Below are 26,587 nucleotides of genomic sequence, written 5' to 3'. Positions count from 1 at the left end.
TATTATTATGTAAAAAATGTTAGGGAGACTTTTGTACTTGCTATAACTTATTAACTGTTTTAATTGGTTCTCTTCTAATGTCTACAAAATCTTAGTTGAAAATTTTTGTCTACTGGCTACCATCCCCCGGTATGAAGCACGCCTGTATAAACATTCTTCGCTTAAGAAATGATAGCTTTTGAGTTTCAGCAAAACCACGATGGGACTCATAACTGCGCTAGATATCGCTGTGCGTCTATTTTAAAACATTCAACTCAAAAAATCAAGTTCAAAACGATACTAATACAAATTTAATCAATATCAGCAAAGAAAGAAGCTGCTGGATCAAATGCCCTTCTAATGGACATAATCTGTTGTTTAGTTTTCCGTTTACTTCTCTTCTCCAAAATCTCAGAAGCTGTCAAAAGAGAAACATCCCAAAACTTGAGAAGTCTGTCCGCTCCACACGAGACGAGAAGATCGCCCGAATGATCTGAAACCAAATTAATTTAAATCAGTTTAAACCAAATATAAAAATCAGTTAAATTTTTAAATAGAAAATGGATCTATTCTGTTTCTTCCGGAGCTTTTGAGCATGACAACTTACAAAGAAAACTTTACCGATAAGAACGACAAATCTTAATGGGAGGAGCTTACTATGTTTGTTCTGCAATTGTTAAATAAGCTTGATTCCTCAGAAATACAATTGAGCAACTTTTTTGTTTGTTTCCTTATGATTAATTCTAAACTTAGGGCAGTTTGTAAAGTAGACTCAATTTGGCTGTCTATCTTCCGTACTTTTTCTCCACAATAACTTGTGCCGTTCAGTAAAAAAATTTTCACTAACCAACGTCAAAGCATTCAGTTGACAGTTTGTGACACCCAATCTTGGCAATTCTCCGATTGGGAAAAAGACTATAGGCGTGGATAGACCCGTTGTCGTCACTGACCACGTAAATGTTCTCATTCACAGCTCGAATCTTGTCAAGATTCAGATCAGCTTCCGCGTGCTGGATTTGGTCAAAGATAGGGAGACTAGAAACAGAAAGGAATGTAGGTTGAACCATGACACGTTTCATATCCTGATAATTTCTTACGTCAAATTTGGATTCTTTTGTTGCTGGAAGCAAAGTTCTTTATTTGGTTTGCCATATATAACAGAAGGCAGGTATAACCAAAAAAAAACACGAAACGAACAAAAACGGAATTTAAGACAATATTTAAACTGGAAATACGGCCATCACTGTTAAAATACACCAGCAATCAAAGAGTTGCAAAATGAAATCGATTTCAAACCTCAATTATAAGAATCGAATTACAAACAGCCCAACAGGAAATACAATTTGGAGGTATAACCGTTTAAAGGAGCAAAATGAGTAAATCTTATCTGACATTCTGAATTTTAGAAGCTTTTTTTAACCGAAGATATCATGATCCACCGCCCTAGCCAACCACCAGCATTCATTGTTAAGTTCGTATACTTTAAGGACAGCGAATGGGGAAAACATTTCTTGAGAAATCAGCGTAACCTTACAAATGCAAAACCGATGTTCCTCAGCGAACGATTAGCAAAGAGACGCCGATTTAATGGACTACTTAAAAGGACCAGGCCTGAAAACATCAACCTGCAACTGCGTACAACAAGTTTTTATCAAAAAACATGGACGTAAGCCGAAACCACACAATGTTGTTGACATCGAGAATGCAAGTTCTTTACTAGTGCACAGCTCCCTTATATCTTATCCTAAAAACGAAAAAACATCAATCAGCACCCAGATCAGCATTATTCAATTTCACTGAAAGAGGACAAAAACAAGTTGATGTAAAACAAAAAGCAAACAAACGAGAAATGAGCAGTCCTAAGAATGGAAAAGAGGGAAATCTAAAAAAGCTGAAAAATAACAAAGATCTCGATCAATTTATCGCATCCAATGTAAACAATGCTAATACTGACCAAAAAACGACGTTCATTCTGAAACTGACTGTCGTCGAAGTATATAGTGATTCGTAATATTTGGCAGTCTCAGAGATCACCTCACTTTATTTTAACTCACCGTTTCCACCATTTCATATAAGCAACACATTAGTTCTTCTGAGGCTGTCACTTGTAATACAAATAATGTACTTTCTCCAAGGAAAAATGTATTAATCTAGAATCAAGCACTGAGCAACTCACTGATAAACCAGATATAATTGCCATTACGCAGACGTGGCGAATTGGCGAAACAAGTCTGAAAATAAAACCAAGTTTTATTTTAACTGTTTAAAATTTACTCACGTTGCCGAGTATAAGGTGGAGCTGTAGAAGTTTATGTATCTGATAAGCTCAAAGTAAGAAGTTTTAACGAACACTCGGACGCAGATACTATAAAAGTTAACATTGCTACTGAAAACGGTTGATATTGATACTGAAAACGGTCAAAATTATATTCACAGTTTTGTATCGGTCAACCTCCGAGTCCGTTGCTGGAATTTTTTAATTATCTTAGAGCAACATATTTCGAGAAACAACAAATGCACGAAATTTCAATATTGATCTCTAAAGGGACAACAAGGAGTGTAGAGGGTTATCCAACATATTTACTTCATTCGGTATGAACTTACTGTCACAACAGAGCCGGGAAACATCAACTTCTGCCAGGTGAGAAGACTATATGATCAAGATTTTAAGTAAGAGAGCTATGAATTATAGTTTTGGACCAGTTGATCATCATTTGTGTGAAAAAGTTCTGATGCTTCCGAAATAAAAAAAAAATGAACGCAGTTTCTTCACAAGAAATCTAGGGGTTTTTAATCACCTTGATAATAGGTTAAGACTGGAGTTTCTACTGAGCGAAAAGTGAATATCGCGTTTATAGATCTTGATCCCACTACAGCAATCGTAAAGCTTAATGTGGTAATAACCTATTCTTTCAAAAGATTTTGCCCACTTAAAAAAGAAGAGCGCTTAAGAACTGGGTGACAAATCAGGTACTGCATACTAAAAATCCAACAACATAACTTTGAGCCATTTAATAATTCGAGGGAAAATTGTTATGCGCTATCCGATAAAGCATATCGATCTTTCAGGAGAAATAAGTTGGAAAATGCCGACCGAAAACTACCATCAGCAATATAATCGCATAATACCATCAGCATACTACCATCAATAATATAATCAGATCAAAAACAAAACTGATTTTGCCGTATAATTCTGACTCATGTCGCAGGTGATACAAGTTTTTTCAAAAATCGGCACGGAATTAAATGCCAAAAATGAAGTAAAAAATTACACATTGAAACGCAACTACAGTCTTTTTTACTGAAGTCAAACACAAGGAGGCAGAAAACGTAATTAAAAACATGCTAAAACAGTTCTGGTCACACTGTTATATCCTCTAAAATGTTAAACTTTGTTATCCCCTCATAAGTGAATCACCAACTATTGTATTCAATAATTGTGTTAAAACTGGAACTTTCCCGACCGATTTTAAAGTTGCAAAGTAAATCCCTCTATAAAGATGGTAATGTCAAGGGCTATGGAAATTACAGACCAATTTCACTACTCCAATCATTTGCAAAAGTGTTCGAACGTTTTGTTTATAACAGAATTAATAAGTTTGGTTCTTGGTCCAAAATGAATACTAGAGATGCCGCCCTTAAAATAGTTGAGAGATAAAAATTTTGAAAAAATCTATGATTGTTTTACTTGATTGCAGAAAGCATTCAATAGTGTTGATTACTATCATACTAGAAAAACTTCAAAACTACAGAATTCGGGGTTGTAACTTTGTCTGCTCAAAAAATAAGTATCAAAGAGGTATCATTATATACATATTGTTAACATTATGGGCACAAAACGCCTAGTCAAATGTGGGGTTCATAAACGAGGAGCTTTATAAAGATATCGAAAGAGTCGATCGGTGAATGAAATACAACAAAATAACCGTAAAGGCAACGAAATCTAATCTAAAGTGCTCAGATTTGGCACTGTTAATGACATCTCAAAATTTTCCAACGAAATACCAATAAGTGTGGATTCCTGCAAATATTCAGGAATATGGTTGGATAACAAATTTTCTTTCAGACAACACATTGAGTATATACACAAAAAGACAAATTCTGCGCAACTGTCAAAAAGTTGCATGATGTAATGACAATTAATCAGCATATAAATTATTATAAAACACATGAAAAACCAGCCTTGCAATATGGGATTGTTCTATATGGTTGCGTGAATAAAAGCAATCTCGACGTAATACACAAAAGCCAAAAACGGTTTTAGAATCGCTTTTCGCAAAGGGTATCGTGACAGCATTTCGGATAAGCTGAAGAAATTAAAAATTGCATCGGTGTTTGATTTACACATAGTCGTTCAGACGAGTGGTTAATAAGAAGTATCACAAACTGGAAGAATCTATGGAGAAGAAAGCGGGGTCAACTCTCTGCCAATAATCAAATGTAAAGCGAAACAACTCTTGGTAGAATTTAGAACAATTTGACTGTCAAAACTGTTCAAAAAAGCAAAGAGAAGTTCGAACAGGTTTTAAAAGTGAAAACTCAAAAAACTCATATGTGCACGAGTTCCATGATAATTATATAATAGGAAAAATAGAGCTGGCAAATATTATCTTTAAATGAGAACTAATCAAAGTAGCATCAAATTGCCTCTATCAATTTAAGTTATATGATTTGCAGTCTTGGACAGCTTCTTGCTTGTGCGGGACGCCTTTCAGAGCTCAAGGTGTTGAACGAACTAATGTTTTAGAGCCTTCAATGAGCACTCGAAAGTCACTCTTATCATTCAGGGACTTTCTTAAACTACTCATCCTCATTTGCCCTGGGGGTGTCTCACGGTCTCGAGGCTGTCCTGGATTGCATCGTTCAAATAGAAATTGTAATAGTTCATTCTGTTTTTCTTTACCTGTTCTTAGTTTATTCTGTTCAACTTCACCCTCATGATGTTTCATATTTTGGGCTCTTGGGCTGCCTTCATTAAACCTTTAGCAGGCTTTCCGGCTAGTCCAGTCTTCGCTATGTATATACCACCTATCAATGTTAATATTTGTAATTTTATATAGCAAAAACCAGTAACTTAAGCTTGAGGTTGGTAAATCCAGCTTCAGGTTCTAAAAAGGTTACGTCGTTCGAGAGCAATTAGTAACTTTTTATTGATTTCATTACCATACAGCAAAATTGGCTATATTTGGTCAAAAAGGCTCCAAAGGCGAACAAAATTCTTTCAAAACTCGCAAATTTCTGTAGCTTACCAACTCATCGAAACGCAAAAACTACAAAAATCCGTATATTTTTTTGTACTGTTGACCAATCATCGTTCTAGAAATTTCATACAATTATCGTTCTGAAATTTATCGATGAAATGACTGAACAAAAAACGCAGTACGAGGGCGAGAGTTCAAAACAATTACCTCTCGACGTGTACACCGAACAGTCCCATCTCGTATATCTGGACATGGCCATCTGACAGCCCACACAACACTTTGGTCTCTTCACTCATCACAACCACACTTCTCATTTCACCATTGCTACTTGGCTGACTGAAACCAACATAACCGACTCAGGACGGACACATCGAGTTAGCCTCGGAGGCAAGCCTCACTGTTTTCTGGGTGTGTGTGTGGGGGGGGGGGGTCAAATTCTCCTATATATTACTTTAAACCAAGAATTTATGACTCTTAGTTGTGAACCATACACTTGGAAGCCATAAAATCACTAACATAACAGCGCAGCGAAGGGATGCCCTCCAACTTTTGCCCGTTTACTCCAACGACAAATTCAATAGCGTAAAAATACAATAAAATAGCCGGCATATCGCCGGAAAATAGCCGCCGTTGACGCGCTTGAAGCACATCGGGATTGAAAGAGAAAGAAAAAAAAGAGATAAATGCACCGAATTTTTTTTCAGTGTCATAAAGTGTTCGAATTTGGCGTGTTCTAAATTTTCAGTTAGATTCTATACTTAATTCTTAATTCTAAAAGTTAGTAACTATACTTAATTCGGGCTACTGAAATAAAAGCTAATAAACTGAATATCGATTTCAGCTAGCAAACACTAATGAAATTTGATAACCTAATGAACAATGACTTAATGACCGGGCTTTATCGGTTTATATCGTCTCTTTTGATTTTGCTCTCATGACATTGACCGTATTCACCACATTACGTAATTCAAATAATTCAAAATCCATTCAGTTGAAACAGTGAGTGAACTACGTCAGAAGTCAAACGTGAAAATCGTGACTTATTTAGAAACAAAAACGTGATCAAAAGGTAAAGCGAATTAAAAAAACACAACAGGACACGTCTTAACGTACAATTCAAAAAAAAATTTAATGACTAAACAAAAACTAGACCTAGAACGGACAATTAGTGAACTGGGAAAACCATTTTCAAAAAAATCTCCATTTCCAAAAATTTTTAACGGAAAATCAATGTCAAAATGCCGCATGTGAACAAAAACCCACTAACGAGAAAGAGAAATAAGGTTCAAACAAAAACACTAAGACTAGAAAGAACTATGAATCGATTGAGAAAAACATTTAAAAATCCGCCCAAAAAATTGAAAAAACGACAAAAATTAAAGTAAATTGCCGCATGTGAACAAGAACCACCAGCGAATTTCTGCTCAAACACCCTTTTTTCACTCTCCGTTAAAATTAGAGTGAAAAAATTTTACGCCGCAAAACAACTCGCTTTTCCGCTTCACTTGTTGTTTCCGCGTGACAAAAATCACTACGCCAATTTGACTTCGAACATCATTAAAATGTGTGAACAGATCTTAAAGACAGCGCCCCAATACAAATCAAATTCTTTGAATTGTAAAAAAAGGAGAGCGCCTAAATAATAGCTGTTGAGAGGCTAACGGCGGCTATTAACAAGCAAAAAATCTTATTACAAAACTATCAGGGCTCAAAACAATTGCTAAACATTGTTTGACGGCAACTAATCAAAACAGAAAGTTGTTATATATTCTGCGAAGGTCAAGATTTGCCAAATAAATATTGAAATATTGCGATCTATTCCATTTTCCATTTATTATGTACCCCAGTCCCGTCATTTCACGCAAAGATTTTTTATAGCCGATCACGCTGGTTCCTTATCTGAATTTAACTGGAGTTAATCTTAGCGAGTTCTCATTTTTAGCAATATAAAATATTGACTGCTTAAACCATAGAAATTTTAAATCTCTCGACGTTAATTAATTACGAAAATTATCCAAACCTTCCAACTCCTCTAATCAAACAAATTTTTAAAACGGTGGAAGCCGCCGTTTTCTTAAAATGGTAAAAGCAATTTTTTTGACGGATCTTATTGGTTTATTACTTTAGTTAAGACGCACTTTCCGTTTCACAAAAGTTGTTTATGCAGCGCAGATAGAATTCTGCATCGAAATAAAAATCGAGAAAAACTAGAGACGTTTGAACCTCGACAATCTGAGATAATACTGATTGAAAAAACAAGAACAGTTTCAATCATAAAAATCTATGTTTTCAAAAATGGTCAATTAAAAAATCTTATAGCGACTAGCAGTCAATTGTTCCTTACTTCAGTTGTTAAGCATCCTCGAAATAGAAAATTATGCCGCGCAGTTCTCAATTTACATCACTATAGAATATTGCTTGGAGAAGAGATATCAAAGCATGAGACCATAAGAATTTTTCCTTAACCAGACTAACCAATCTCAATTCCCTCTAGAAGCTTATCAGTCAGTTTGACAAAAGGTCAACTACTCAATATGAACTTAATGACATTTAAACTCACAATAATAAAGGGTGCTTTAGAATGACATTTACAACTTTATTTAACAATAGTCTATTGAGAAATTACTCAAGGAACGGTGAAACTTCTAAGATCAACGGATTGCTGACGACTCTAATATGAGAAAGCAACGATAACTGTCTACAGATTTTGAAAACTATTTTGATCTTAAAGGTCAATGGCAAATTTGATGGAACAGGTCAACACCAATGTTTACAACCTTTCAATGCAATATTGACAATATATAAAACTCCTAGATTACGAATGTTACGCTAGAACTCAACCTAACTACAACAAAAATAAATCCAACTTATTTCCAACTTTCTAACTTATTTCAAACCCTGATATCAATCAGTAGATAAAAAGCAATTCAATTTTTTTCACTTCGTTTAGGTATAGGGAAAAAACATGGAAAAACAGATCCGAATTCAATGGCTTATTTAGGTTTGCAAATATCAGTTAACAATCAAATTAGAAAGGGTTAAAAACACCCCTTACTGAACTGAAGTCAATTTTTGTAAGCAACCAAATCGATTCAAACACTGATTCTGACGGGGGTAAAAATGCTTACCCAAGGCTACCAAAGAAACTTGTCTTAATAATTTAAGGAGAAGGGAAGAAAAAATTCTAATTTTATTTTTTAAAAATTCAATTATACCACAGAAAAAAATCTTAATATAATAATTTATAGAGGTATAAAGTCTGCGTACTAAGGTGTAAGTTTAGAGAATATTTCATTGCAAATCAAAACTGGTTTTCTGAACAAAAATAAAATGCAAAAACCGTTGCAATTTAAATTTTGAATAATTCCTTAGTATCTTTTTTGTTTCGACATCAGAAAACCGCTGAAGACCAATTTGCAACTTATGATTTGCTGTAGCACCTCACTATGCGTGAAAACAGCGCGGCCGCAAGAGACGTAAAAGTTGTATACTTACTTAGGTAGTGTGTGTGTGTGTGTGTGTGTGGGGGGGGGGGGGGGGTTGTAATTACGTCCTTTAGCCATGATTGGGCATGACCCAGGTTCCAAAACAACTATCAAACATGCACCTTTGCATGATAAACTTGGCCCTTCTGAAGTCAATAGTGGACATACTGGAATCGGCAGATGACGCAAGGAGGTACTTCCGATTACTGTCCCCCGAGAAGTCCGTTATCTCACCCTCATTCTCGTAGAATTTGAAAACACGGCTCTTCTTCGCAGTAAGACCACCAACGCGCACATCAAACGCCTGTAAATAAATAACCGCTTAAATACACTTTGAAGAACAGATTATAATTGAAAATAAATCATTAGGCTCGAGTACGAGTTTCCAGGTAAAAGCAACTACTGTAACTTACCTGGTATAGACACGCATCAGGATCCCTTTATTTATAAGCCTAGTGTATTACACCATTAAACCAACTATTCTCCAGCTCCTGGGCATGGGAATCTCTTATAACCCAGGCTCTTGTTTATTATTATTCCTCAAGAGCTCAATTCTTCAACAAAGTTTACGTTGTACTTGTAAAGCTTCTATACATCTATTCTGCCACAAATCACATTTAAAATCATTCATAATACAAATAAGGTTCCACATTCAACCTTCTAACATATTGCAAATTTGTTAAAGACTAAATATTTGAAAATCAGATTAAAATAGACACAAATTAAAACTATTACATCGATTCTATTACGCCTCATAAATAGAGCCAATGAGACCAGTGGTTAATAAGACGAAAAAGCAGGAACTAAAAAAACGAGCAAATTTTTTTTAAAAAAACATAATATTTTATTAAAACGAAGTGCAAGAGTCATATAAACCATTAAAACTGCAGTTCAAAAATACAGCTTTACAATACATGAGCTGTTAGAATCAAAATTTAAGAATATCAACAAACATAGCTGGCAGACTTTCAGAGAAAATACGCGATAGCTTTGTAGATCTGAAGTCTCAAAAATTAAAAAAAAACAGACCAAAAAAAGATTTTTTTTTTGTTAGCTGTTCAGGTGTTACAATTGGATGCAAAATCTGTATATTTTATTTCTACTAGCTAATTTCTCAGTGGACTCTATCTCCTTGAACTAAAGTAAGAACTCATTTTGAATGCGATAAAAAGTTAAATTTTAGAGAAGTAAATCACGCGAGTAAACAAAAAAGAAAATGCCGCGCGTGGAAAAAATCTTTCAAAAACCGAAAATCCGCCCAATCACAAATTTTTCACTCCACTTTAAATGCAGTTCGAGACAATTTCACACCTTGAATAAATCGATTTGTCGCTCCCTTTACAAATCCAGCTGAATTAAAAAGACTACTCTAATTTGTCTTCTCATTGACAAAATTTACAGGAAAAACGTGTGAATATATCTTTAAACCATAGATTGTCATCTTCGAAATGAAAACATTTAAACATGACCAACTAAACGTCGGAAGAATTGCCATCGAACGTTTAGTGGGAGCTCTAATCAATTGCAGCCTGCTTCAGTCGGTGGGGAGCCTAAATGGGACTAAGAACCTCAATTGTGGGCTTCAGATAACCACATTAGAGGTTAACATATACCAATATTAAAATTTAAAGTGAAAAATGGCACCAATTTTGGCGCACTTTTCAATTGACTTTGAGTATTAAATTGCCGCCAATTGAGTTCAGCTACTTGAAATTGTGATTGAGAGAGAATTTTAGATCACGCGAAACGCAAAAGTCAAGGGCGAAAAAGTCACTCGAAAAGTCAACACCGTCAAGCAAAAATTTTTGTAGGCACACACGTTTACAATAATTGCTATGAACTTCGTTCAAGAGCAATTAATAAATATAACTTTATCTGACTAGAGAACCACAGACTGTTCATTAACGTCGTGGGAAAGAGATTAGATGCGAATATGAGCCATCCAATAGCTTCACTTGTGCCTCATTAGAGAGCCAGTGAGCCCTGCTATTTATGATTCGAACTAAAATGACAGCAGATAGGAAATTCCAATTGAATCAAACTAGGAGAGCACAATCTGAACAAAAATAATTGACATAAAATTCATTAAAAACGAAACCAAGTCAAAACAACAGCCAAATGGTTCTGCGTGAATAAATTCTCTAAAATCCAAAAATTTGTTTCTATAAATTCTTCATCCAACTGCAAAGCAGTTTGAACAAATTTGGAACCTCTCGATAAATCGCTTTCCCTCTTTTTCTTTCGTATCCGATATCATTGCTTCAATTTTAATTCTCACGTTAAAAAGTCGTTCACCTTAAAAAAAGATAACTCTCCTATATAATCCAAGTACATTCGATTGTAAAAACCACAAGGAGACTAATAACAGTTCGCTAATGGGCAAAGCGGTTATGAGCAGCACTAAATTATTCCTATTATTAACATAATTGGGCAAAACAATCAAAAATTTAGTCGAAATCTATGCTTAAAAGGGAACAAAATAACGAAAGTTCACAAAAATGTTAATCCTGGAAAACTCCTCCAAAAATTTGAAAAATTCTTTGGGAGAATTTCTTTCTACGTCAATTAGGAGAATTTCTTTCTACGTCAAATATGTCGTTCGGACAAAATTGCCTGAATAAAAAAACCGTTGAGCACATAGTTACTCCTCGCCACTAAGTGCGGTCGGAACAACAAGATTGTGTTCAGGTTAGTTTTTATAACGTTCTTTCTCATTTGGTGAAGTTGTCCAAATTAACCGCTTGAAAGTCGAACATAGAGAGCGAAGTTATAACAACTTACAAAAAACATGAATGACGAAGAAGTTATTTCAATGGTGCCGGGTAACGAAGCTCACACGCCAAACTCAGGAAGTATCTAACTTAACTTGTAGTTACTAAAAATGAGAGTGAAACGCTCTTCACCAAAATACTTTTATCAAATTCCTTATGCCTACTGAAGCTATCTTTATTTATTTATGAAGCTTTGACGTTGGACTTTTGTCAGAATTTATACGTGTATATAGGAGTTGACTTGCCGCCCCGAGTTGACCGATTACCCTATAACGGGGGGGGGGGGGGGGGGGGGGGGGCTTTCTCGTAATTGACAGTTTTATTATCAAATCCCCTGATGAGGTATATTACCTTGATTCTGCCTCTTGTGTCTCCAGTTACAACACAATTGTCATTGTACCAACACACAGCACTGATTGAACTCCCATGTGCTTTGCTTATTCTGAAACATTTAAAAATTTATATACACTTTCGTAGACCCCGAATGATGTTGATCAACTTGCTCATGTTCACTGTAAAGTGCGTTCAGACCCCACTTGTGAGGGGGGGACTATATAATCGAATGGGTCATTAAAAAGTTCGTCCAACGCACAAATTCAAAATTAAAGATTTTTTTAATTTTTCGTAATTTTGTATTTTGTATTTTTGCATGATTTTGTTCACTCTTTAGCGTAATTTTTGTTCAAATTAAGATTTTTTCTATAAAAATACAAATTCAAAATAACATTTCACGCCACAAAATGAAACAATCTTGTGTTGCCAATGGACGAAAGGCGATAAAAGCCTAGTTCTGGTCCCACAGGGAAGTTTACTATAAAAAAATCGAATTCAATTTGAGAGCTGATTATTTTAGCAAACATTTCATTTTTTTGTTTTTTTAGTAACTTAGAGACTAGTCACTTTTCATATCTAGTTTTCGCTAATGACAAACCTCATTAACAGTCAAATGATGCCCAATGCACAAAAAATTTGCTTTCAAGGAATCGCTCATGTTTTTTTGGCTTCGAATCTTCAGTTTTCGTAATTTTTAATGAAATTTTGATGTTCATTTTGAGATTTCAATAACTTTAGAGTCCTATGGCATAGACTCGTTGATTAAAAATGCAAAAAAACTTCCTAATGAGCCTTAAGTGAACCTATTATTTTACTTTGAGTGGACAGCTAATAGGGGATAGCTAATTTTTCGATTTTTTTTTGTTACATTAACCGATCTTAAACTGATTTTCGTGGACAGTAAGTCAGTCTTGATAATGACAGGACCCTTTTATTGAAACCAAAAGTCAATCTGGTTAGCGGTTTCATCTTCTAACTATTGGTTTTACGACTCCGATGCCAATATTTTTAAAAAACTTTTATTTTTGAACTTATTTTTTGTTTTAATTTGGTTCGTTTTGAAATCTTATTACATTTTACTATAATTGATAGTTCCCACTGGCTAAGAAAAGACGTTGAATGGATCATAGATAACGTTTTCAAGAAAAACTTATGGTTTAATTGGCTTCGACACTTTCTTCACGCACTTTTCTACAGAAATTTTGGTTTTTGACTGTATTTGTTGTTCTTTTCATAGTCAAAAGACTTATTGTGATGCCTTATTGATAATTTATGAACAACAAACATGACATCAATATCTTCCCATCGAGGCATAACTTACAGTATTTATTGACTTCTGTGGAAAGCTATTGAATTTTATGGCTGTTAAGACTAAATATAATTTTTCGAAAACTTTTTTGAACATTAACCATCTTAAACTTACTTTCGTGAACTGTAAGTCAGTCTCAGTAATGACAGGACAACCTTCCTTTCAACTGTAACCAGTATTAACCTGTCTAGCGGTTTTATCTTCTAACTATTGGTTTCATGATTTCGATGCCACGAGCTTTCACAATTTTTGAAAAAATTTTGGATTTTCTTTTTCGTTATTTTTCGTCAAATTTTAACTTATCCTCATCTAATTCCTTGCTATTCAAAAATTTACGCTTCTATTGAAATTATTTCGTAACTGATGTTGTGTTTGTTGGATAATATGCGTTTCATGGAAGTTTTCTGAGTGGTCAAAATTTTTTTCTTTTTCTCTTCTTTTAGCACATTAGCACATTCGGAACGTCAATTAATTTCAAATGTCGCGCAATTGAACTTACTTAATGTTTCAGTATATGTTTAGCTAAATTAGTATAGATAGCAATTGAAATAAAAATACAGAATATTCAGATAACGGCTAATGATGTTAATGGCTTCAATAATTTGTGTTTTCTCAAATTACTTGTAATTTTTTGAGATTTTCTGCATCTTTAGTCCAATTCTTTGGCTTAGTCTAACCAAAAACAGATCCTATAAGATCCGTAAAGAATTATTTTCAGTCAATTTTGACGATAAATTTTTGTTTTTGATTTTTTGTTGTTTTTGCTTTTTTGTTGGTGTTGTTAGTTTTCTTTTTCGTATTTCTTTTAATATCCGATCTCGTGCACGCTGTAATGAGGCACGGATTTATTTAATTAATTCAATTGGTAATTTGCCTGTGCAACGATTTTTTTTTATACTCAAACATCAATTTTTGATTATATCTTCATTTGGTTGACAATTAAGTAAAAAACTTAATAGAGCTCGGGTCAGAACGTCATGTGCAAACGCACATTAATGAGCATTCTTGTTATTTAGATGCCAAAATGCATGGATCAAAATTGAACAATTCGAATTTTCTTTGGTGCCTTCAACATTACAAATGACAGATTTTACGGTTTAGAACATTTTCAATAACTCTGCCCTCTTATGTATAACAAAGTTAACTACACTAGTTTCATTTTGTTTTAAAGCCTGACACTACCGCTTCCCAATTTCGTACTCGGATTTTAATCGAGAAAAGCATTGGACAAAAATGATGTGACGAATCTGTCAAAGACGCCTCGATAAACGATGGATAAAAAATTAAAGCCTGACACTACCGCTTCCCAATTTCGTACTCGGATTTTAATCGAGAAAAGCATTGGACAAAAATGATGGGACGAATCTGTCAAAGACGCCTCGATAAACGATGGATAAAAAAAAATTAGCTTTAATTATTTGAGCATTCTTATTTGAGCTATCATGCATTATAAGCATACCCGGCAGACTAACGGAAACTAGTTGCCCCTGATTCCTATAACAGCGATTGGGTTTGAAGGAACAAACAGAAAAACTTATAAAATTGTTTGTTGGAAATAAAGATTTACATTTTGTTGTAGATAAAGACAAAGTGCGAACTATTCTGAAGGGATTTTGACATACTCCTGTTTCTTAATAAGAGAAAATAAGTGCTGGCATCAATGCAAAATAGAATTAGAGATGTTAGCTAAGATTTATTAGAACAAAGTTCAAGTAGCGGGCATCTAAAATTGGGCTTTCTGGGTTTATCCAGTTTTTTATTTTATTTTTCGATACTGATTCAGTTCACTTTAAATTGCTTTAATGAGCATTTGCAAACAATTTCCGGAGAAGGAAACTATCCTAGAAAAGTAAAGAAAATTTTATGCAAAATTTCAAAAAAGCGGCTAAATGATGTAAAGCGAAACAAACTTTGATCGAAAACCATAGCTGGATAAGTCCCGATACAATCAGAGAAATTTAATTGACCCAACAAAAAACTAGACCTCGAATGGCCAGTAAATGGACTGAGGAATCACTTTAACTATTAAAAATTGGAAAAAAGCAAAAATCGAAGTCCAATTGCCGCAAGTGAACTGAAAACCACAATCGAGAAAGCGCATTTTTGTTCAAAGACCATTTTCTCACTTGAAATTGGAGTGAAAAAAATTATGCCACAAAACAAGTCGCTTTTTCGCTCCTGTTCTGGCGTGACCAAAATCACTTTCACGATTTGACTTCAAAAATCAAAGTGTGTGAAGATCTAAAAAGACAGCATCCCAATATAATTCAAATTATTTGAATTGTAATAAAAATAGGAGCACTACAAAATCCGGTTGAGAGGATGAGGCTGATTTAACCGCTTGGAATCTTGTCCTTGAGATAAGTAATCTTACAATCGATTCTGTTTAAGTATGAGATGTAATTTCTGAATAAGAGCAGTTAAGAAACCGGTAAAGTAAAAACTTTGCATGAAAAAAAAGAGTATGGCTGTTGTTGCTGACAATAGATGCTTTAATTCTGAGGGTCTGTCAGATGCCCTTAAAAAATACCCAGTCATGTTCTGTAGTCGCTAAGGAACAGCATTTATGATACTTGCTAGAACCTTGCCTGATTTCCCTAATGTCGATAGAAACTCACCCAGAGACAGGAGTTTTGGGTCAAAATCTAACCAACAATGAAATGACAATGCAATCAGTAACTTCATTGCCGTGTCTCACTCAATGAGCGGGGAGAGTGAAATTAACTACCAGACTATAAGATAAGGCTGGTCAAGAATTATATTGCAACATTGAAAACCAGATTGCGCGGGCTGCAATTTCCACGCGCCGAATTGGCTTATACGTTTAGCTAAATTAGTATAAATAGCAATTGAAATAAAAATACAGAATATTCAGATAATGGCTAATGATGTTAATGGCTTCAATAATTTGTGTTTTCTCAAATTATTTGTAATTTTTTGAGATTTTCTGCATCTTTAGTCCAATTCTTTGGCTTAGTCTAACCAAAAACAGATCCTATAAGATCCGTAATGAATTATTTTCAGTTAATTGATCAAGAATTATTTTGTGAAAAGCTAATGATTTTTAATACGTTTGAAATTATTTGGTTTAATTGTTATTTGATTTTTGAATTTCGCCTCATTATTTCTTCTTTTTGTCGACTTGTTACCTAGTCTGATTTAGGAAAATTTCTATCTGCTGAATAGTTAAAAAAGTAAATTTGTGTAGTTAAAGTTTCATCTGATTGCCTTTTGATGTTGTTACTAGGTGCTTTTAAATTTAGATAGAGTTTTTGACGATAAATTTTTGTTTTTGATTTTTTGTTGTTTTTGCTTTTTTGTTGGTGTTGTTAGTTTTCTTTTTCGTATTTCTTTTAATATCCGATCTCGTGCACGCTGTAATGAGGCACGGATTTATTTAATTAATTCAATTGGTAATTTGCCTGTGCAACGATTTTTTTTTATACTCAAACATCAATTTTTGATTATATCTTCATTTGGTTGACAATTAAGTAAAAAACTTAATAGAGCTCGGGTCAGAACGTCATGTGCAAACGCACATTAATGAGCATTCTTGTCATTTAGATGCCAAAATGCATGGATCAAAATTGAACAATTCGAATTTTCTTTGGTGCCTTCAACATTACAAATGACAGATTTTACGGTTTAGAACATTTTCAATAACTCTGCCCTCTTATGTATAACAAAGTTAACTATACTAGTTTCATTTTGTTTTAAAGCCTGACACTACCGCTTCCCAATTTCGTACTCGGATTTTAATCGAGAAAAGCATTGGACAAAAATGATGTGACGAATCTGTCAAAGACGCCTCGATAAACGATGGATAAAAAATTAAATTAGCTTTAATTATTTGAGCATTATTATTTGAGCTATCATGCATTATAAGCATACCCGGCACACTTATAAAAAATTTAAATTTATAAAAAATTTAATTATAAGCATACCCGGCACACTTATAAAAAACTTATAAAAATTGTTTGTTGGAAATAAAGATTTACATTTTGTTGTAGATAAAGACAAAGTGCGAACTATTCTGAAGGGATTTTGACATACTCCTGTTTCTTAATAAGAGAAAATAAGTGCTGGCATCAATGCAAAATAGAATTAGAGATGTTAGCTAAGATTTATTAGAACAAAGTTCAAGTAGCGGGCATCTAAAATTGGGCTTTCTGGGTTTATACAGTTTTTTATTTTATTTTTCGATACTGATTCAGTTCACTTTAAATTGCTTTAATGAGCATTTGCAAACAATTTCCGGAGAAGGAAACTAGCCTAGAAAAGTAAAGAAAATTTTATGCAAAATTTCAAAAAAAGCGGCTAAATGATGTAAAGCGAAACAAACTTTGATCGAAAACCATAGCTGGATAAGTCCCGATACAATCAGAGAAATTTTATTGACCCAACAAAAAACTAGACCTCGAATGGCCAGTAAATGGACTGAGGAATCACTTTAACTATTACAAATTGGAAAAAAAGCAAAAATCGAAGTCCAATTGCCGCAAGTGAACTGAAAACCACAATCGAGAAAGCGCATTTTTGTTCAAAGACCATTTTCTCACTTGAAATTGGAGTGAAAAAAATTATGCCACAAAACAAGTCGCTTTTTCGCTCCTGTTCCGGCGTGACCAAAATCACTTTCACGATTTGACTTCAAAAATCAAAGTGTGTGAAGATCTAAAAAGACAGCATCCCAATATAATTCAAATTATTTGAATTGTAATAAAAATAGGAGCACTACAAAATCCGGTTGAGAGGATGAGGCTGATTTAACCACTTGGAATCTTGTCCTTGAGATAAGTAATCTTACAATCGATTCTGTTTAAGTATGAGATGTAATTTCTGAATAAGAGCAGTTAAGAAACCGGTAAAGTAAAAACTTTGCATGAAAAAAAAGAGTATGGCTGTTGTTGCTGACAATAGATGCTTTAATTCTGAGGGTCTGTCAGATGCCCTTAAAAAATACCCAGTCATGTTCTGTAGTCGCTAAGGAACAGCATTTATGATACTTGCTAGAACCTTGCCTGATTTCCCTAATGTCGATAGAAACTCACCCAGAGACAGGAGTTTTGGGTCAAAATCTAGCCAACAATGAAATGACAATGCAATCAGTAACTTCATTGCCGTGTCTCACTCAATGAGCGGGGAGAGTGAAATTAACTACCAGACTATAAGATAAGGCTGGTCAAGAATTATATTGCAACATTGAAAACCAGATTGCGCGGGCTGCAATTTCCACGCGCCGAATTGGCTTTTTGATCTGCAGGATTGATCTGAATTGACTATAATTATGCGACAAACTAAGATGGAGTTAATTTAATCAACTTCATTTTTTCAACTGCTTCAAACTTTGTTCGCGACCAATTAATGATTACAAATATGAAATTTTGCCTTATTTTGTAAACTGTCAGCCAATTTATGTAATTACGTGTAAATTTACTAGAGTCTTACCTTGATATGATTTTGAGACCTCTTTCAACATCCGAAACAGCTATCGATCGACCATCGCCAGCTGACACAATTTTGGTTGCTTCTGAATTCGCATCAACAAAGAAGAACGAATTGTGCAGCTTTTCCACGTGTTTCAACGTCACTTCAGGTTTCGATGAAAGATTGGACGAATTTGATCCGAAGTTGAAAAGTGATAAAATACCCTGAAAACAGTATCGATTGTCAGCTCCTGCGTTTAATTCTATCATAGTTTTGAAAAAGGTAACCGAAATCATGAAAAAAAAACAAATTAAAACTAAGGATCATTAGAAGGTCATTACATTACCTTCAAATATACCTTTGTGACCAAGTCTCAAAATAGAAATAGCGTCCACCAGGGCGGGACCCAAAATCTATTCACATGCCACTTATGCTAAAATTTTCAGCTAACTTAAATCTTCTCTACATATTTATGCATAGGTAAGTAAGTACCGTAAATATGAGCGAATTTTCGTATAATTCCAGTTCAAATTTTAATTTAAAATTCAACGTTAGGGAGTGGGTGGTGGTTGATGTAATGAGAAAGGGTTGAAGTGTTAAAGATAAATTCAGTTCGTGATTATTATTTTACAAAAGCGAGCAAGCCTTTTGTTGATTCACAGTTCAATTAGGAATTTACTTTGTGATCCGAAACCGCTACAAGAGGTTCTCTGGGCAAACAGACACAATGGCATGGATGTCGTTTCAACCTGAAGGCAGAGGGAAATTTATTTTGACTCTGATCACACTTATTTCCATCAGAATTAGTGACATTAATGTTTTCGTCCGAATCCTCGGCATTCTCGTCGAAGTCCGAAGAATCGCTGTCGTCCGCTTCGGAACTCATGTAACTTTTCTGCAATATAACTTTTTGTCTCATAAGCACTTCGATTCAATCGAAATAGAATCACTCTTGCCTGTCTGTTTTCTGACCAAAATTAAGAACAAAGTACTGCCGATCAAAGATCACAGAATACAGATTTATGAAATGATGCTCACCAAACTTGCAGATCTAATCACCATGTAATAATATTCCACGCTCTCTTCGGGGAGGGGATGCAAATAATTAGCACCCGCAAAGAGGGACTAATACGAAATTTGACAATCACTTTTAAAAATCAAAATATAGCTGGCAGATTGCCAGAAAATAGCCGCAATAGCCTCGTAGATCTACAGTTTCAAAAAGATAGTAATAGAAACAGACCAAAATAGAAATTTCTTTTCACTAAATGCTGAGGTGTTGTATTTGGATTTGATGTTTGTCAAACTTTTAGGATCAAGAAGATTGAGAACCGCTTTTCACGCCATCAAATTTTATCCCCAAAACAGTTTCGGTGAATTGCATTCATAGACACTAGTAAGGCGTTAGGTTCTAAAAGAGCAGATCAGCCAATTAATGCCCTGTTCAACATTTGGCTACTTCTATTCGATTTTTGTTTCGCCTACTTCCTAAATAAAATTTTGTTGAAAATTAAAAACATAGCTGGCCGATTGCCATCAAATAGCGGCAAAAACTTTGTAATATGCAGTCTCAAAAAAACCGTTAAAAAGACAGCCCAAAAAATAGTCTTTTCATTGAAGGCTGAGATGTCATATTTTGATTAAGAATCTGTATAAATTATTGCTGCCTCTATTAGTTGCTCTCAAATTACCTTCATTTAGAGTGACACACATTCACTTGATCTTATCTCTGTGAACTAAGTAAAGAAAAATCAATTTCAGAGTGAGGAAGTCTTTTTGAGAGTGAGTTGTCACGCGACCAAAAAATTGAGAATGCACAAAAAATTCGCTCCACTAAGAGTGAAAAATGACTTCACGCATGCAACTCAGTCAAAATTGCATGAGCGAATGAACAAAAAGCAGATTTGCAGTAATTGTGACGTCAAATGGTCGTAACAAAAGTCTTGACGACGAAAAAAAACATAGCAGGACGAGTCCTAAAACAATTCCCAGAATAATCATTGACCAAACAAAAACCGAGACTAAGAATGGTCTATGAATGGAATGGGAAAACCATTTAGAAAAAACGCCAGTAGAAAACTGAAAAACAAAATCGAAGTCAAATTGCCGCATGTGAAGAAAAAACCGCAATCGAGAAAGCGAATTTTTTCTCAAACACATTTTCTCACTCTACTTCAAAATTAGAGCAAAAAAAATTCTCGCCGCAAAATAACTCGCTTTTTCCAATTCTTGTTTAACGAGACCAAAATACTAACTTCAATTTGAATTCCAAAATCACGAAAATGTGTGAACAGATTATTAAAAAAAGAGCGCCTAAAGGCAATTCAAATCTTTGAACTGTAATAAAAACAAAGAGACGGCCCATAATAGCTTTAGCTACCCCGTCGAGGCTATAACTAAGAGAGAAATTAAAGCCTCCATTTTTTAGTTTCTAAATCTCTACACAAAAATAAGTCTCCAACAATTAACTCAAAATAAAACAAACTTCCACTACTCTACACAAGATGTTTTTCGGCCAAAATTAGCTGAGAGAAATTGTAGTCAAAAGAATACATAACAAAATTCTAGGGAGCGCTTATATGTATAGAAGCAAAATCCCTTAAAGCCTCTCGTATAATTAGGTACTAGCATTCACGAATATTGCAAAAAAAATTGTATAAATATCCGCCAAGATAGTTTACATAAATATCCCACGATATGAAATTTTTTCAGAAAAATGAAAATAAAAGCTACAGGCCAAAAAAGTCTAAAAAAGCCGACTTTACGGTTTCACCTTTTATCAAATATTGGAGCATAATGAGCATAAATCCAAGAGTTGCTTTTTCAATCTGATGCTCGTTTTTTCCAAACAATCAAAAAAAATAACGAAAAAGAAAATAATAGAGGATGAGTGACATAAGTTAGGGGAAAAAGCACCAAAAACAGCCCCAATAAAACTCAAATTGAAAAGATTAAAAATGTCTGAAATGACCAATTGACCTTCGGGAGCCAAAAAAATCGGAGAACATCAAAAATAGCATTCAGATTGTACGTATCCTTGTCTTAAAAGTAGCGACACTCATTAATAAAGTTTACAGATTAAAAAAAGTTTATTAATGAACTAACAAACGCCTTTAAAAAATGCTTCAATACACGTTCCCTTAAGCAACAATAAAGCAAATTTATAATTTCGTTCCTAAACTATATTGAGAAACTTTATGGAATCAAAAAGGAAAACTTTGAACTTTCTGTTAAAAGTTTAAAAGGTCTAAACTGAATGCTCTTTTTTGCAAGATCAATGAGCCACGCTAATCAGCATTTGACCTTTGAGGTAACTTTTTTTCCGAAGGATCTTACATTTAGTAATTCCAAGATATCCAGTTCTTTTAATAAATCTGAAGTATATTTAATATTTAAGCGTAGCTCAGACAATACGTAAAAAGATCGAAAAAAAAGTAAAAGTTTTTGAAAACTTCTAGGCGCATTTTTTAAGAAACAATAAATTTTTAAATTACCCCAGCAATCAAATCGGCTTTTCAAGAGCTCTTCAATGAAGACCAGTTTCGTATCTTAGGCAAAGATATCGATTGCCCAAAACTGACTTCAAAAAAGCCAGGGTAGCATACAAGTTCTTATCCCTCAAATAAGGTTGAGGATTGGAACATTATTGTGCAGTGGTATGAGCCAACTTACCTGTCATTTACAAAGAGTGCTTTCTTTTTCAATAAACAATTATACTTTTACTTTGATCAATTGATTCTCGTTTTTTCTATGAAAAACTTAAAACGCAAAAAGGGCACTAAAACTGCTATTATTCGCAAAACTTTCTTCTGTTAAAATAGATCATCAATTCTTCAAACAATTTCAATAAAATAATAGAGTTTTATTCAGAAAGCAGTTTTTACAATTTTATCCTGAACAAACCGAACACAGCATAGGTCACAATTTGAAAAAAGCAGCTTTCTACAAGTATGATAATTTCAGAAAAACATTTTTTCAGCTTAATTGCATTTTCTCTTGCTTTCAAACAGTTAAATCTGGCTCTTAAGCCTTTAAATTTTTGGCAAAAATTTAGCGTAATTACAGTTTTTCAAAATACATACAGTTTGAAAAGAATCTGTGTTCGACTCATTTTCTCCTGTTTCATTGATCGTTTAATTTTTCTTTTAGTAAATTTAGTTAAACTTATTTTAAAACAGGTCTGATCTGAGAGAAAAATCCGTTGTTCATACTTTTTGCAGTTCTTAACGAACTGATTAACGTCGGAACAAAAGAGGCTTTTCGCTATAATATCACATGATGATACCTTAAAGGATCAATATTACTGTCAATTAAAAAAACCTGCTTTCTCCCAAGCAAATTTTTAGTACCACAAAACACGTTCACTGATCATATCTAACTACGATAGTCTAATTCTAGTCCCGAAAAAGTATCCGCAGTAAAAAAAACGTTGTTTTAATCACGCTAAATTTTGAGCTATCTATGAAAACTCTAAGAATATAAGCACCATTGATTAAAGACCATGATAGAATATGTGAAGCAAGTTACGCAGAATATATAACTTCACTTTTAGCACAAAAGTTGGTGGACACTTCGATCAACTTTGGTGTAACCGTAAATTGCTCTCACAACTTGCCGGAATACCCAAAGGTTTCCGCCATTCACCATTACGCAGATTAAGCATTCAGCAGCTGACAGCTGTAACTGAATGTAGACTTAAAAATGTTGACTATTGACTGAAACGACCACTCCAATCTATAAAACTGAACTAGCTATTATTAGCAAAGAAATGGAAACATTTCATTTGCTTAGAGCAGCAATTTGTTTGGCGGCGAAACTAAAACTGATTCTGAGTCTCCTATCTCCCATGACGCGACGAATCCCCCCCAATTAACGTAATCATTCCAAAAAAGGTTGAGTCAGTAATTTCGTGCGGGATGGCGTATAAGGAGACAAACCCTTCCTCTGTCGCAAAAACTTTTGCCATTTTGGATAAATTTTGTCCATTTAGCAGTCACTAGACAGAGCGCCAAATAAGAGTAGCACACACATGCATATAGATAATGACATGTACGCTTGTTTTCGCTCTCCTGTAATCCAAATTCCGAAAGAAGAAAAATAATCACAGTTCACTGGATATAACAGCCTGACAATGCTAATGATCTTATTTGCCTATTTATACACTGTGCCAACAACCGCAGACAAGTACGTGATTAATGGTAACTTCAAGACAGCTTGATATCATTCCTTGCCGTGATTGCTTTGCTCTCAATAAGTGCAACCTCCATCAATAGAAAAACCATTCCAGATCAGTTCCCTTAATGCTTTTATATTTGAGTCTCTAGAATATTTATACCATGTTTATACATTTGACTCCGGTAACTTTTTTTTATTACTTCAATTTAGTATTCTAATATTTGAAGTACAAATTTAGTGTTTTCCAGAGCCGGTTAGTCACTTAGAATTCAGCAAGTTTACTTCGCACGCACAAATCAATAGCTCTACCTACAGAACACTTAGGGCTGTAATAAGAGCCGATATCGGGTCTGCCTCAGTAGTTAGGTTAATCCATTAAAGAAACTCTTCTACCTGAATTCTCCTACGCTGCAACTGTAAATTCAAATCGCTCCTCACAGATTAAATTTTGAACGAAGAATATCGATTACATCCGCCTCCATTATCCAGTGATATCGATTCAATTAAATTTACGAAACTGCAAAGAAGTGTTTGGCCTTGAGGTGTCGTCTACTTTTTCGCCATGATTTCAGCTTTAAACGTCGGTAAAACTCATAATTGAACCAAACTTCGATTCTGAAGACATGGTGCTTTACAAAAGTTATTGCTAACATTTGCCATTACCCTATTCACAATGTTGTATAAATGTAACATAATTGATTAACCAAGATCGATCCATCAAATCAATGTTTTACTGTTAATTTTAACTCTGTTGATGAGCAAATTAAATCTCGTTAAACCATTTTATTATTTCTGTATCAACTTAATCCTGAAACGCGTAGTGGTCTGGTTACCAGAGTTTAACCTGAGCAATCAACGGGGGTTTGTTGCCCATCTTGTAAAAGATTAAACCATTTTCTTTAAATTGTTTTTTGGAAAGAGTGAATTTGACAAATCAAAATTAAACCAAAAGTATTAAATTGCTCTCCATTTGTTTGTTAATCAGTATTAGTTATTCTAATTCATCTCCTTTTTTCATTTTCTGCCTTCTATTCCTTCTTTTCTCCGTTTTTATCTGCCTTGTTTTTCATTTCTTTTCAGTCAAATCAAAGTTATTATCCAATACCACGATAGAACTGTTTTTGCACGAGGTTGGTATTGCTATTAATGTGTATTATAGATAATTGCATGCGTAGAAAATTAATTACTATCAAGTTTAGGCTGATGTTGGTGGATGGCTGTACTTTGGATGCAATGGATTCTATATTTCAGTACAGTATCTCTAAATGTTGAGTAAGTAAAGATTTTCACTTAATCGTTTTAATTAATTCTCAATAGTGTTGAAATTAGCAAGTAACTTAACTTTACAATCTCTTTCACTTTTATGAATTTAAAACAAACAATTTGGTGAGGCTTGCTTCTATGTAAATAAAGAATATTCTGTTTAAATATCATGCTCGATAAGTATTCATATTAACGAAATTTTTGACAACGTCACACTCCCGTCCTTTTAAGAACTTCCGGACTCCAAAAAATTTGGTACTCCATCATTCAATGACGTTGAGAAATATCGTACTGTTAGGATAGTAGGGAGCAATTGTAGTTGTAGAAAAAGATAGAAAAGTTGCCACCTTTCGTTCCAGTCCAGTTTACATGCATAAGAAATAAAAGGTATATGCGCATCAGGGATACGGATGAGGCTGAGCAATAGATATAAAAGATGCTTTTTGTTGTCAGAAAAGGATAAAACTAAATTCGTGTAGTCGTGTGGAATTTGCTCAACGTAGATCGCTGATTGTTCCAATCTGCTGTCGTTTAAAATGTGGGATAGGACAAGCAGGTGTACTGTGGATGATCGTTAATTGGTCGTGCAGTTGTTGATATTTTTGACGAGTTACATCTATACTTTACAATTAAACTGCACACTTTCTTAGACATTGGTTTCGTCTTGCGCGGCTTGATCAGATGATGACAAATTTCGCTCAGAAGGATGATGTCGGGATTGAATGGATGACCTTCTTGACGAAGGGACAGCAGTAAGCGCTGACTCAAATGATATCAATTTGTCTTCAGCTCGAACAAAAATGTCATAATCCCGTTTAAGTTCATTATAACGTTCCATGCAAAGTTTGACTTCATTTTTATCTTCCCACTTGACATCCATAATGAAACATGGTTTCAAATTTCCGTGTGGTCGCGTTATGAACGGTGAAAGAACACTCCGTATTAACTTGAATTTGTGATATGCCCACATGAACAGGAGATGAAGGAAAAGATTGATGACAAAGACTACAACTGATAAGGTTAGAGACATTTTTAAAGGGACATATTCCTTCAAGGTAGTTTTGAATGATGGGTTGAGGCTGCTCATTTCCATAGTCAAAGGCATCGCTATCTTGACTAGATCGTCAGTCGATTCAACTTTCGGGCTGTACAGAAGTTTTGCACGGACTTTCTTTAATAAGTCGACTCCGGCTATAGTACGTGACTCGAAATAAGGTAAGCTATCCAAATCAGGCACGACGTTCATTAAATGTTCCAGGGGATCGGGTAGTTTCACGTCTACAGTTTTGGGATCTATTTTGTCGCAAACTTCCAAATCTGATCGCAATTTTATATTATCACCAACTTTTACCTGATAACCGCAATCTACTGTAAGAAGACAGATTTTGCATCCGTCAGTAGTAGATCCGAGGCCAGACAGGCTCTTTTCCAGGCTATATGTGCGTATGCTAAACGCATCTGTGGCTGAAGTAAGAAGCCAAATTCCATAACCCAAGTTTTCCGCTTGGACATTCGTTGGAAGATAGAACACTTCCGTGTCGCATGTCTCGGCTGCCTTGAGTATGGATCCCAAGAACAAGGTTGCAAGGCACGAAGGTTGATTTGACTGAGACGGAAATTGCTCATGATAAATCTTGTACTTCG

The 26,587-nt window shown here is 34.5% G+C and overlaps 2 protein-coding genes across 3 annotated transcripts in view; both read right to left on the bottom strand.

The window, feature by feature from the left end:
- LOC142354506 (chromobox protein homolog 3-like) overlaps positions 1–26,587 on the bottom strand; it is a 572,284-nt gene that overhangs the window by 36,614 nt on the left and 509,083 nt on the right. The gene's annotated exons all lie outside the window — the stretch shown is intronic.
- Positions 249–20,039, bottom strand: LOC142354707 (WD repeat-containing protein 55-like). The gene is made up of 7 exons (XM_075407078.1): positions 19,185–20,039; positions 18,527–18,729; positions 11,788–11,878; positions 8,788–8,969; positions 5,388–5,516; positions 827–1,014; positions 249–472 (listed from the first exon to the last, which is right to left on the bottom strand). Exons 1-7 carry the CDS (start codon positions 19,422–19,424, stop codon positions 291–293), a joined length of 1,215 nt encoding a protein of 404 aa, XP_075263193.1. The 5' UTR covers positions 19,425–20,039; the 3' UTR covers positions 249–290.

This window comes from Convolutriloba macropyga, chromosome 15 (assembly GCF_964194025.1).
Source record: "Convolutriloba macropyga chromosome 15, txConMacr16.3, whole genome shotgun sequence".
Classification (NCBI taxonomy): domain Eukaryota; kingdom Metazoa; phylum Xenacoelomorpha; order Acoela; family Convolutidae; genus Convolutriloba; species Convolutriloba macropyga.
Note: the sequence above shows the minus strand (reverse complement) of the source record. Positions and strands in the feature narration are given on the sequence as shown.